Source organism: Pecten maximus, chromosome 5 (genome assembly GCF_902652985.1).
Source record: "Pecten maximus chromosome 5, xPecMax1.1, whole genome shotgun sequence".
Lineage (NCBI taxonomy): Eukaryota > Metazoa > Mollusca > Bivalvia > Pectinida > Pectinidae > Pecten > Pecten maximus.
This window is the reverse complement of record NC_047019.1, coordinates 43,333,688-43,348,358: the sequence shown is the minus strand read 5'-3', so window position 1 is coordinate 43,348,358 and position 14,671 is coordinate 43,333,688. Positions and strand designations below refer to the sequence as shown.

Sequence of the window (14,671 nt, the reverse complement as noted above, 5' to 3'; positions counted from 1 at the left end):
TTTTTTCAAACTTGGAATCTTGACCATCATTGATTCAAAATTGCATCAATTGTTACAAAATCAACTCCATTTTCTTGTTGCAAGAAAAAAAAGGTCTCTCCTAACAGGTAATTGCCTGTGTTATGAATGGTGATCCTTCATGAAATTGCTGACTGATGCAATCTTATAAATAGTTCTCCTAAACAGTCACTGCATGCATGATTATAACCAATTACACCCAGGAATAACCTTTCATAGCTTCTAAGTAATATGTCATTCACAGGCATACAGTACACAAGATCTATACTAGGACATAGAAAAATCCCCAACTTCTAAACTATAGCTACAATCCGGCCTACACATCTACCCATACTACTACAGACATACCACAATCCTACATCTCTACCCATACTACTACAGACATACCACAATCCTACACATCTACCCATACTACTACAGACATACCACAATCCTACACATCTACCCATACTACTACAGACATACCACAATCCTACATATCTACCCATACTACTACAGACATACCACAATCCTACACATCTACCCATACTACTACAGACATACCACAATCCTACATATCTACCCATACTACTACAGACATACCACAATCCTACATCTCTACCCATACTACTACAGACATACCACAATCCTACCCATACTACTACAGACATACCAAGAAGCAACTTAAAACTTTAGTAATTGAGACTTTTAAAATTAACATTAGACAGTAAATTTCTGAATTTAATTGATCACCCAGACATACAGGGAAAAAAGAAACTCCTTCTTATGAAATTATAATATATATATATATATATATCGTTATAAAGCACTTTGGTGTACTCTTAAACAGTTATAGTTGTTTTACCCACCCTAGATTTGCCCATGTATGCGGTTTATATCTATATATCCTTGTTACCAAAGTAGGGCGGTGCTGGAGTGTAGTGTACTAAGTGTGGGATTCTCACATTTCACTGATGTCTGTATAACAAGACACTAAGACGAGTCCTTCTAACTCATTGTATGTAAAAGTTGTTGGCCTATATGTTATTTACGTTTTATAAGCATTACAAATGTTACATATTTTAGCGCTGATCTCATTGAATCACTTTTTGAAAGTTTCAATTTCGCATTAAATTTAATTATGATTGTTCTGATTAAAGGCATTTATTTTCCTAAGTACTCTAAGAACTGTGTACAACTGACCTTTTGTACTAATTATACACTCAGTATATTAATACTGACCTTCTGTATTAATGATGCATTGTTGAAGTGTCTATACCACAATTGTTCCCTCTTGTGTTCAGTCCTCTGTAGGACCAAACACTGCTTGTTCATCAAATTACTGTTGATTTTGACAGCCTTCCCATGCACTGTGAAGCTGCTCTAGATATCTCAATATAACCTAATTATACATCCCAGTACAAAATTCATTCACCTAATTATACACCAAGGAGTGGAGCTTCCTCATTATACAGCTGGGATGACCTCCATGTCCCACAAATATATTCATGTCTGGTACTTTATCTATCCTTCAATGCAGTAGGTACCATATCGATAGATTGCTATTTCCATACTCAAAACTATCACTCTCCTGCACATGTTAAACAATACATCATCTGCCATGCATATCCCCAATTACAGCTAGGTTCAGTTTTATATAATGTATATATATATGGTTTGCATTCTTTCAAGAATAAATTTCATCTCATCAATAAAATGTTTCCCTTGGGAAATCCTACAAATACACTTTGTACCATTAAGGTTAAATGTTCAAGTATACAATATTGAAAACACAATGACAATTCAAATGTGTTACAATGGATGGGTTCTGATGATAATTCACTATAGAAAATAGTTTTAACTATCTAAATAAATAAACTGTATGGCTGACCAGATTCCAGTGTTTGTATTCTTTGTTACATGTAATAAGGAAATTTCCAGTATCGACAACTAGGTATGACTTAACTTATCCTGAAACTGACAAGAGTAGTCATCTTTAATGTAAAATTTCACAAAATCTGTGGAACAGTGTACTCCATTGTCAACATCTCAGACTGGACCTATCTCCAACAGTGTACTCCATTGTCAACATCTCAGACTGGACCTATCTCCAACAGTGTACTCCATTGTCAACATCTCAGACTGGACCTATCTCCAACAGTGTACTCCATTGTCAACATCTCAGACTGGACATATCTCCAACAGTGTACTCCATTGTCAACATCTCAAACTGGACATATCTCCAAAGGTCAATGTCCTCATATGGCAACAATTTGTGAAATAAACTTGACCCTTCGACTGGTCAATGACAGAAAAATAAAGTAGCACTATATAACCAACCCCTTCATCGAAGATTCAGTATAATCCCCTACACCTTACAAAGCCTTGTACGACTCTTAGGGCCTACATATTGGCCAAAAGCCAGGGAACCGATTGTTAAAAATCAGGTTATCTCTAATAATGTCTGGAAAAAAAACTTGAATTAAACACTGCAAAGTTTGTTATCAATGGCTATGCCAACATTTTCACTGTTTAAGTTGAAAACCCTTGAACTGCCATAACATACAAGGCCAATGACACAGAGACAGGGTTATAGTGAAGTCAACAAGGATATGTGTGTTAAGAGGAATATAAGAGGAATAACATACCTAAACGGCTATCTCTGGACTAGACGATAATACACAAAGTGATGCTATCCCTCTCTGGGGGGAGTGTTATGATAAGTGAGTAGGATACACAGCAATGTTATGGTAGAGTAAATCTATCAACAGACTGTGTATTGTCTGTGACAGAACTAATATTCCCCCATCACCAGTTATACAGACTCCGTTTTCTCTAGGACAGACAGTCACCTCTAATAGCTACTGCTATGGTGTCTTTTGATATCAATTTTGGTGGAGACATTCAGATAAGTCGGGGCCAACATCTGCCTTTGTGTCAATACACACTGATACTGATATCTACTGGTGATGATCATGCTTTACATACCTTACAATGAGGAATGGCTGGAGTAAGCTACATAGTTTGTAGGATGGATGTGTATAAACCAGGAAAATGTTTCTATTATAGGACTTCTGAGAGGTTGTGCCTGAAGAATGTTAGACAGTTTTGGCACCAGCAGGATTTTCAGAATTTCATCATTTTCTATAACCTCCCTTGAGTACCCCAAGCTCCCCCACCCCTCCCCTCACCAAGAAAGAAAACAAAATATCCTAAAATTGTCAAGGTATTAAGATTTACAATATTAGATAACAAATGCTTATCGTAACAAGGACTGTTCCCCCAAATGACCCTGCAGTCGTGAATAAAGCGCATTGTAGTTGATATCACAATAGGTAATTACCTACCAGGTATGTACCAAATTTCATCAAAAAGTCTAACACATTTGTGTTTCCCATTTTAACACAGACTAGAATAAGAATTCTCCTCAAATCAACATCAACAGACAAACAAAACTGTTAGATTCGTCTATACAATAATTCTCATGTTATGTATACAGCATACCCTTGTCTTTCATATCTATACCATCATCTCTATACTGTAGGAGCTGGTATACAGCCAGCATGTTGTCTGTGTCCCTACATTCCACCAGTACCAGTACAGACACCAGTAGTATACATCAGGTGTGACAATTAATAGGTACAAAATGTAAGTTGTTACATGGCGTCCCTGAGCTCTGTACCTACTACACACTTTAGTACTTACATGGTACATTCCAGTACAGAAATACAACAGATTCAACGGCACAAACTCTTGCTAATTGTCCATAACGGCACTCACAAGAAGAGAAACAATCCACTGTGAGGTGCTTACACAAAATTATTCCATAAATTATCAAGCTCATTAAATCATCACATTCTTGTATAAATTATGAATTTGTGTCACAACGAAGGGCCCATTTCAATAAATAAATATATCCACACTCATACAAGATCTGAGAGGTGTACTGAACTGAAGGACTTTACCTTGCACAAGTAATTTGCAATATTAATAAATATTAATGCATCAACTATTGTTAATACATCTACTGTTTATCTATCTACTGGTAATTCTATTACAGTGGTTTAGTATGTACATATGTACTAAAATCACACTAAACAACATCTAACCTAAACTTTCTGATGGATGTTCTACATAGTTACAATCCACCTCTATCAACATCCAAGGCACATGTACCACCCTTGACATCCAAGGCACATGTACCGCCCTTGACATCCAAGGCACATGTACCGCCCTTGACATCCAAGGCACATGTACCGCCCTTGACATCCAGGGCACATGTACCGCCCTTGACATCCAGGGCACATGTACCGCCCTTGACATCCAAGGCACATGTACCGCCCTTGACATCCAGGGCACATGTACCGCCCTTGACATCCAGGGCACATGTACCGCCCTTGACATGCAGGGCACATGTACCGCCCTTGACATCCAGGCCACATGTACCGCCCTTGAAGCAACAAGAGGATGAGGAATAACAGATCAAGTCAATCATTTGATCTGTGTCTGACCTGCCACAATGTTGTCTTCATGTTCGCTTCCTTGTTGTTGTCAATCAAAACTATTTTTGTTATTATGCATGTAAGAATATCTGAGCCGAAAAAAAATGCTAATTGAGCCATTTGCATGGAACTATTGACCCAGCCCAGATCTGCTATACCTATAAATACATTTTCATTTTTCAACGACTTTCAAAACACATTAAATCAGTATATTTACTTTGGTAATTATCATAAATCCAAGGAGTATTTTCAAGACAAACAGTCTGTAGTCACTTGAGGATTATGTTAAATCCTATATTTATATATTTATTACAGTCTTAAGAGTTTCATGAGAAAATCTTGCATTACTAACAGACTGCAATACATTACAAGTAATAAGGGGTGATAAACATATAAGGTTTACAATAAAGTCTACACTTTTAACATGTAGCAGTTAGATATCCTCTTGTTCTTGTGACATTTAAAGTCTGGTTCTGCTGAAGGTCATGATAGACCTCATCCTACTGGAACATGTAGAACTGATGGTCATTTCTATACCACCAACCTTCACCTTGGTAGGGAACCCAACTATCCTCACATCACGACATTTAATCTTGGTTTATTTAATTAAAGACATGGAAGCTGCACTTAATTGGCAATAGGAACTGCTTTCCTCAATCTGCAGTGAACGGACACCCCTTACCAAAGTAGTGATTATTGGATCATAAACATCCATATATAGCAGTCTCAGGAAGCTCATCTCATTTCAAACCCTGCCTAATATAACTTAAATGTGCACAGAATCATAGAGTTGTTCTCGTAAATCTCAGAATGCAATACAACATATATAGGTCAAGGTTAAGATGTGTCCCCACCCTCTCATTTTCATGACCTATTATATTAGCCTGGGGCTAATAAACAACATTTGCAGAACAGTTTTAGTTTTTTTGTGCAGACAGCAGGCAATTCAAAAAACAAAAACAAAAATACATGGATGATAATTATATTGGAGCTAGTTCTCAAAACATGGATGTTAATTATTTTGGATCATTTCAAACATGAGAGTAAATTAATTATTTTGGATAACTTACAACAAGGAATATACCCAGTATATTAATTCATAACTTCTCCATATAGAGAGGTAGTCTTACCAAACTTTTCTCAGCATGTGTCTACCCCATCCCTCATTTACAAGATAGCCTTACCAATCTATTCCCATTATAAGTCTACCCCATTCCACCATCACAATAACAGTTAAGATGAATTCTGGACCATTACTATGAAATCAATACCAAACACTGTCGCCAGCTGTAACATATACCAATCATGTAAATGTCTTAACCAAAAACGTCAAAAACCAAATTTCCATATCTGAATTCTGATCTCAAAATTCTTCAAAATTTAAAAACATATATGATTTATTCAACTTAGAAGAGCAGGATCAATATTTCCGCTAAGACAAAATTTTAATTTGTGATCGTAAGAAAAATGGATAAGAGTACAGCACTGCGGTTGTAACAATCGGTGGGGAGACATTTATTTCAACAGATAAAATGCTGTCAGGCCTATATATGGCCTGTATCCAACAGAGCTCAAGTACGATATATCATCAATACGTTTTTGGTATGAATACAATTGATTAAATGCATAAAAGATGATATCATACAGATTTTGTTTTTAATTAATTACCAAACTATATATTCCAAAATAAATTGGGGTTCCCTCCCTTCGCCTATAATGCATATTATTTGTAATAATTTGGAAGGGGTTAGCCTGATGTTCAATCCATTTGATGTGTAAAAATTCAATAAAAATTTGTTGAAATTGGATTTGAGGTTTTGTGAAGGAGTTTTAGTGAAGATCTGCAGAATGCAGAACATATTTCAGAAGTGTGATACATGGATCATTAAAGTTACAGGGCCTGAATGTTCATCATTACTGATGATACTATACATACTTACACTTACAATACTAATCTAACCTAACCTAATCTAATCTAACCTAGTGACCTATAGTGACTGTTGTTTTATAGTACATACTTATATCATAAACATATATCTATACATTATCTGATGTGCTTCTACTTCAGGATCAATATAAGTAATACTGACAAAATTGTGTAGATAAATGCCTTACGTATTTCTGAATTTCACTTGCTCTGTGTAACTCTTCAATCAGTAGTGGACCTAGTCCTCAATGTAAAAATTCGGAGGCCGCCATTGGTGAAATGTATGTCTGCTTAAACCGTTGAATTCTGAACATGGAAAGACTCCTGAGCCACTGTTTAAAAGGTTTCCTCCCTATGGATTGCGAGCCCAGCTACCACAGATGTCTCAATGTTACTACATAAAGCATAATTAACTTAATCAAATTCAAATACCAAATGTGACGACTCGCTTCGCAAACTGTCAAGGACACCATATGCACAATGAACAGTCACAGGAAACACAACTAAAGCTCCAGAATTGTTATTTCCATTAAACCATCACTAAAGGATTTCCACATACAGCCAAACCGGGAGGAGAACTTGGTGATGCAGTATATAGGCCAAGCACAGCCTCCCTCTCTTATATTGATCCTGTCCAATACATTGGTGGCAAACACCAGAAAAATACCAGTGGCTAATTCTGTGTGCCTGAGTCACACTCAACATCCCCCGGCCCCCCTCCCCCTCCTCACCTAAGTGTCACCAGCCAGACCCTGGAGTTGTCTCCCATTCGGTCACCCCTGGCATCCCAACATACTCATACTTTTGGTGAAATTTGATTCCCATACAACTGACTACTATTTCAATATTTTTAGCGAATATGCAGAAATTCAGAGAACATGTCGTCATCATTCATCCATTCTTAATCATCCAACATACATATCAGTGGCAATTTATCACTCTACATTACAATTTAGCACCAGATAAACCAGATGAATGGAGTAAAAAATGATTATGCAGATTCTTTCTCTTTTTTTTTTTATTTCCATTCATTTACTTTCAAATGCTTTTATTACCAAATATAACTTAATCTTTCTTAGGTACCATACTATAATCATAATGTAATTCCTTAGGTACCAAACTAATCATAATGTAATTCCTTAGGTACCAAACTAATCATAATGTAATTCCTTAGGTACCATATACTAATCATAATGTAATTCCTTAGGTACCAAACTAATCATAATGTAATTCCTTAGGTACCAAACTAATCATAATGTAATTCCTTAGGTACCAAACTAATCATAATGTAATTCCTTAGGTACCAAACTAATCATAATGTAATTCCTTAGGTACCAAACTAATCATAATGTATTTCCTTAGGTACCATACTAATCACATGGTAATTTCTTAGGTTCCGCACTAATCATAATGTAATTCATTAGATTCTGATGTACTAATCATAATGTACCACACATAATTCCTTAGGTACTGTACCATACTAATCATAATGTAATTCCTTAGGAGCTGAACTAATCATATAATATAATTCCTTAGGTACCTGCATACTAATTATAATGTAATTCGTTAGGTACCAATTACTAATCATAATGTAATTTCTCAGGTACCGTACTAATCATACTAATGTAATGTAATGTAGTTACTGTATTAATCATAATGTAATCTTTCTTAGGTACTGTTCTTATCCAGAAGGTTAATTCAGCTTTTAGAAGTCTTATTATAATAGATAATCTAAAACATTTACTGAAGAACAATTATGTAGGATTTTTATATATAGTCTTATATTTTTACATCAACTACGTATACCAATGTAATTTTATAATCTTGCCTTTCAGTCTTAAAACGCAATTGTATTGTGTACACTACAATTAGATAAAAAAAACTTTCAAACTTCAAAGTTTCAAACTTCTAAGATTTGTTTGATGTGCGATTGATGACAATAGTAACAGACCATATAATATTGATTCTGATTTAATCACTTAACCCAAGGCAACTCCTGGCATACCTTAGATGTCCTAAAAACATGAGCCCCGAGCTAGTCTCACATCTATTATCTTATTTATGTTAACTCAGTGTATATAAACATTATCAAGGCCATATGTCTATAGCAACAGATATTTACTAGAATGTTTTATTGATGGTTTTCAATCAATCAATACTGAGTTTTATGTAGATAACATTGCATTGTTAATGTTTAAATGAGAGTTGAGTGGAGTACTTCTGATACCGTTAAAACACAAGTTGATAAAAACGTGTAATGAAACATACAAACAGCAGATTTGATTTAATCACAGGCAGTATATAAATTTTCAAACATACATATAGTTATATTTACTGTGCTGTAATTAAATTAAAACTGAAACTCACAATGGACAAAGAAGAAAGGACAAAGAAATTTTGAATTCTTTCAGGCATGACCTACACGATAGACATGTGCATATTTACTGTCAGGCATGACCTACACGATAGACATGTGCATATTTACTGGGTGTTAAGTAATATATGATATAAATACTTTCCTCATCTGATGTAACTAAAATAAGTTTAACGTTAAAGTATTATAAAACTTCCAAAATGATGCACTTACACAAAACATCTATTTATAAACACAGAGCATTATTACATATTGTATATAATTATCGTCAGGGCTGTCCTCCTTTACATTTTCAATAAATAATGACATTTATAATGTATGATACTATAACGTCACAGAAACAGGTGACAGTACCATTATCTTAGATTTTACTTTTATAAATTAAAACCCTCACATAGTAGACTAATCAGAAAAAGTAAACAAAATATTTCATAGAGACTTCAAGCTGCGACATTCATGAGAAGGTATGCTAGACTATACATATCAGTGTAAAATCAAATCTGTTTATATTAAAACCAGTCACACATTTTCATATCAAATATTTCAGTTGAAAAATCTCATAAGATTTCAAAAAACTATATATACATTTCAGTTTGAAAGAGGCGACTGACAATATTAACATCACAGTACATGTTTACGGACATGGCCTGGTTTTAACGTGTTTGTATCGTGTTGATATCGGTATGATTGACTATACATTACCTGACGGAGAGAATGAACAGTCCACAAGACTTGTCTTCATTGTTGTTGTTTATAGACGGCATGGTCGATGTCCGCAGCAGTTTATGCATCTGAATTCTAATTTGATTCTTTCTCAACATATATACTGTGTCGTAATTATCCTCACACAAAGTAGTTCCCCTGACATCCAAAAATAGCCCCAGCTGATCGGTGTATACAGCTGACTTACTGCACTGGTGGGTTTGTACTGTGATGTCACGATTTTAAACTTCCTACTAGACACATCAACTACCCTTTATATATATACATGTATGTATATATGATATGTTGCATGACAATATAAACAGAAATACCAAAGGGATTTCCACAAAATTTCACAAAATCAATAAAGATTGTTTTCATCCCCTGTATAAACTAGTAAAATCTACTTTGACTAGCACAAGGCCATGTATTTTTTACAGTTGTAAACATTAACACATCCAATAGTTGTTTTGTTATAGATGCCAGTAAGGTGTAGTGGACATGATAGACATCCCACTGCTAGCTAGGTGATTACTGTAATGACAGCTATCTTTACTTAGCACTGGCCTTGTTGTATGTCAACTTGTCAGACTACTTACATAGGTATGCAGGCTATCACAGTTTTACCTACACGGCTGTCATACCTTTTTATTATTTTACACTGACGACCACAGAATCAATCATACCCATCACAACAAGCAGTGTCAAACTTTCTGACATGTACTGCCCGAGAGCTGTCTCACTGTTTACGTCATTAACATATAAACGAAAACATTGATGATGTCAGAAGATATTTCTTGGACAATATCAAACCTTAATCAATTTCATTATAATATACTCAAATACATTATTGATGCAATGTACAGCTGACCTGGGAGAGAGTTTTTGTCATCAGTTCTATATATGTTTTTGATGCTCTAATTCTAATTGTCCCACAGAAATGAAATTTGAATCAATGTACATGTACATTCAGAATGGACAGCCACAACAAACATCTAGACTTTTACAAAGGGGTGTGTCAATCTGAGGTAAGTGATACAGATACATAAGAGAAGTTCTTTCCTGCAGACTTCCGATGTGTCATTTCTATTTTAAAATCACTTATTTTCTGCTCTTTTTCATAATTGTAAAATTTGGACACACCCTTAATTGAAACTCATGGAAACCTAAAAGAACATTGATGGTAAGCAAAACTATAAATTCCAATAATTTGCATATAAAACCAGGGGAAATATGGGGGGAAATGTTAGATAGAAAACCCCTGAAATTAAAGACCAGGAAGGGCTTTACATTTCTGATTCTTCCATGCCATTCTGGAAACATAAGATTTTTATTCAATTTTATGTAATTAGTATACTGTGAAACATAAAATGCATTCCAATGTTATGCATAAAGATATAAGCTCTTCTCCCCTTTTTTTGGTGTGTGTGTGTGTGGGGGGGGGGGGGGGGGGGGGGGGGATATAATTATTTTATATATTAATTTCACTTATATGTTAAATGGGAAAATATCTAAATATCCAAAAAACATACAGCAACAAACACAAGAAATAAAAAGATGTTCTACATGAGAAATATTATGTATTTAGCAATAGAAATGTGTAGCACAAGTTGTGGGCGTGTTACTTGACCCCACTCAACCGTTGACCTCCACTTGTGGTTATTATAGTTACTTATAACACTTGTAATCTCCCACACCTCATGGCTGTCAGGAGAGGATAGAACTTTATATTTTTCTGTATGAGTGAGAGGAGGAGAGGGACAAATGTGACCAAGCCAGACCTTCGCTTCAGCTATTTTGATTGAGTCACCAACACAATGAATTTCTTTCGGATATGATGTATAAATAACAAATAATCTTTTAACATGATCTCATCTACTTATTAACGGATGACCAAACCACAGTGACACAAAGTACTTTGTACTTACCACAACATTCCAGACTATCATGAAATAAAAATTTGAGAGGAACAGATAAGCTATTACATTACTATTTATGCACCATTTAAATCATATTAAGACAATGAAATGATGCAGACCCTTGCAATGTTGTTTGTTAAAACTTGCTGCATTTATCACTGCAAGAATAGCCAGTTTGCTGCATTTATCAATTCATGAACAGCCAGTCATTTTGAAGCAAGGTCTCATTTAACTTTTAATATAAGCAATTCTTTTTTTTTTTTTTTTTTTTGTTAATTACAATCTAGAGTATCATGTCCAAATATCTTCTACAACATAGTCATTTTAATCCCAGGTGAAAAACAGTCCCCTACTGTATGGACCATGGAACAGTTCCCTACTGTATGGACCATGAAACAGTCTCCTACTGTATGGACCATGAAACAGTCCCCTACTGTATGGACCATGGAACAGTTCCCTACTGTATGGACCATGAAACAGTCCCCTACTGTATGGACCATGGAACAGTCCCCTACTGTATGGACCATGAAACAGTCCCCTACTGTATGGACCATGCAACAGTCCCCTACTGTATGGACCATGAAACAGTCCCCTACTGTATGGACCATGGAACAGTTCCCTACTGTATGGACCATGAAACAGTCCCCTACTGTATGGACCATGAAACAGTCCCCTACTGTATGGACCATGGAACAGTTCCCTACTGTATGGACCATGAAACAGTCCCCTACTGTATGGACCATGGAACAGTTCCCTACTGTATGGACCATGGAACAGTTCCCTACTGTATGGACCATGAAACAGTCCCCTACTGTATGGACCATGAAACAGTCCCCTACTGTATGGACCATGGAACAGTTCCCTACTGTATGGACCATGAAACAGTCCCCTACTGTATGGACCATGGAACAGTTCCCTACTGTATGGACCATGGAACAGTTCCCTACTGTATGGACCATGGATAGTGAAGTAGTCAAATGATAATATGCATGTGTCTGTCCAATTGGACTACTTTTTTTTGTGTGTGTGTGGGGGGGGGGGGGGGGGGGGGGGGAATTTGTGCTAGATTCACATTTTCAGCATTAGTTGACATTTTTCTATTGTTTCGTGCAATAATCTAATTTTTCATGACTGTCTCAGTGTCCTGACTGGCTTCTGGCTTGTTATGAGTTTACGAGAGCTTTTCTCTTTAAGGATATAGAAAAGTGCTAATTTATCAGTATATCACAAAGTTACCCATTATGAACAGAAGAATCAGACTGATTTTATGGAATGAGAATCAAATGATAACAAAATAATGTTCCACAACTATTCCGATTCAAGCACTCAGGTCAGGTTAGCCTAGAGGAGCAATGTCCTGATTTTCTGAAAAGGAAAGCTCACCATGAATATATTTGTTCTTTATACCAGACATAATTATATATAACTCATCGCTTTATAAGTAAATGGCAAAATAACACCAATTAGTTACACAGAAGCATAACAAATGAGAACTAGCTCTTTTTGACTAGAGATTCAGCATAGAAGGCATGGACAAACTGCATGAATCAGGGGATATAAATGTAATTCCTGAATAGTATACGACTCCACACAATCAGGGGATATAAATGTAATTCCTGAATAGTATACGACTCCACACAATCAGGGGATATAAATGTAATTCTTGAATAGTATACACTGTACACAATCAGGGGATATAAATGTAATTCCTGAATAGTATACACTGTACACAATCAGGGGATATAAATGTAATTCCTGAATAGTATACACTGTACACAATCAGGGGATATAAATGTAATTCCTGAATAGTATACAACTCTACACAATCAGGGGATATAAATGTAATTCCTGAATAGTATACAACTCTACACAATCAGCGGATATAAATGTAATTCCTGAATAGTATACACTGCATGTACACAATCAGGGGATATAAATGTAATTCCTGAATAGTATACACTGTACACAATCAGGGGATATAAATGTAATTCCTGAATAGTATACACTGTACACAATCAGGGGATATAAATGTAATTCCTGAATAGTATACACTGTACACAATCAGTGGATATAAATGTAATTCCTGAATAGTATACACTGTACACAATCAGGGGATATAAATGTAATTCCTGAATAGTATCTACACTGTACACAATCAGATGATAGTACTTGCATACAAGGAATGCTGTCCTTTTGAAGTATCAAGGTTAATCGTATTGATGTGTTGCTGCTGGTGTAGTACGTGATTCCTGGATTCAGAGTAACATAATCATAAACCTTTATGGATATAGCCACAGATATATAAAATCCCCACATTAAATCTCACATTTCATTTCCCTCTACTTGTAACATAATGATTTACTCTCAAATACCACTCCCATATCAATTTACTTTCAGTCAATTGTTACATTTTAACACAATATGACAGCTAGCTAGCCCTGTCATTTTCTCTCAACAATGTTATTAAAACAAGGACATAATACCATATACAGATATTATAACTCTCATTACATTTGTACTTATATTCCCAACTCTCAATTACTTAAACTGATATTCCAAATTCTCATTACATGTATATTGATATTCCCAACTCTCATTAAATTTATACTTATAATATTCCCAACTCTCAATACCCTAAACTGATATTCCAAATTCTCATTACATGTACACACTTGTATACTGATATTCCCAACTCTCAATACTTTTATACTGATATTCCCAGCTCTCAATACATTTATACTGATACTCCCAACTCTCAATACCTTTATACTGATATTCCCTAACTCTCAATACATTTATACTGATATTCCCAACTCTCAATACTTTTATACTGATATTCCCAACTCTCAATACTTTTATACTGATATTCCCTAACTCTCAATACATTTATACTGATATTCCCAACTCTCAATACTTTTATACTGATATTCCCAACTCTCAATACTTTTATACTGATATTCCCAACTTTTAATACATTTATACTGATACTCCCAACTCTCAATACTTTCATACTGATATTCCCAACTCTCAATACTTTTATACTGATACTCTCAACTCTCAATACATTTATACTGATATTCCCAACTCTCAATACCTTTATACTGATACTCCCAACTCTCAATACTTTTATACTGATACTCCCAACTCTCAATACTTTTATACTGATACTCTCAATACATTTATACTGATATTCCCAACTCTCAATACATTTATACTGATACTCCCAACTCTCAATACATTTATACTGATA

At 35.2% G+C, this 14,671-nt stretch overlaps 1 protein-coding gene across 6 annotated transcripts in view; it reads right to left on the bottom strand.

Moving 5' to 3' along the window:
- LOC117328109 (rab-3A-interacting protein-like) overlaps positions 1-14,671 on the bottom strand; it is a 47,116-nt gene that overhangs the window by 15,167 nt on the left and 17,278 nt on the right. Inside the window, exon 1 of one of the 6 annotated variants that reach the window (XM_033885475.1) lies at positions 9,503-10,002. The exons of 2 other annotated variants lie outside the window; for them this stretch is intronic. In XM_033885475.1, the coding sequence (XP_033741366.1) occupies positions 9,503-9,621 (119 nt within the window). In that variant the 5' untranslated portion in view covers positions 9,622-10,002. Of the gene's footprint in view, positions 1-2,645; positions 2,669-3,702; positions 3,727-6,614; positions 6,639-9,502; positions 10,003-14,671 lie in introns of those variants that run through there. 3 more of the 6 variants (XM_033885478.1, XM_033885476.1, XM_033885479.1) reach the window with 3 other exon arrangements.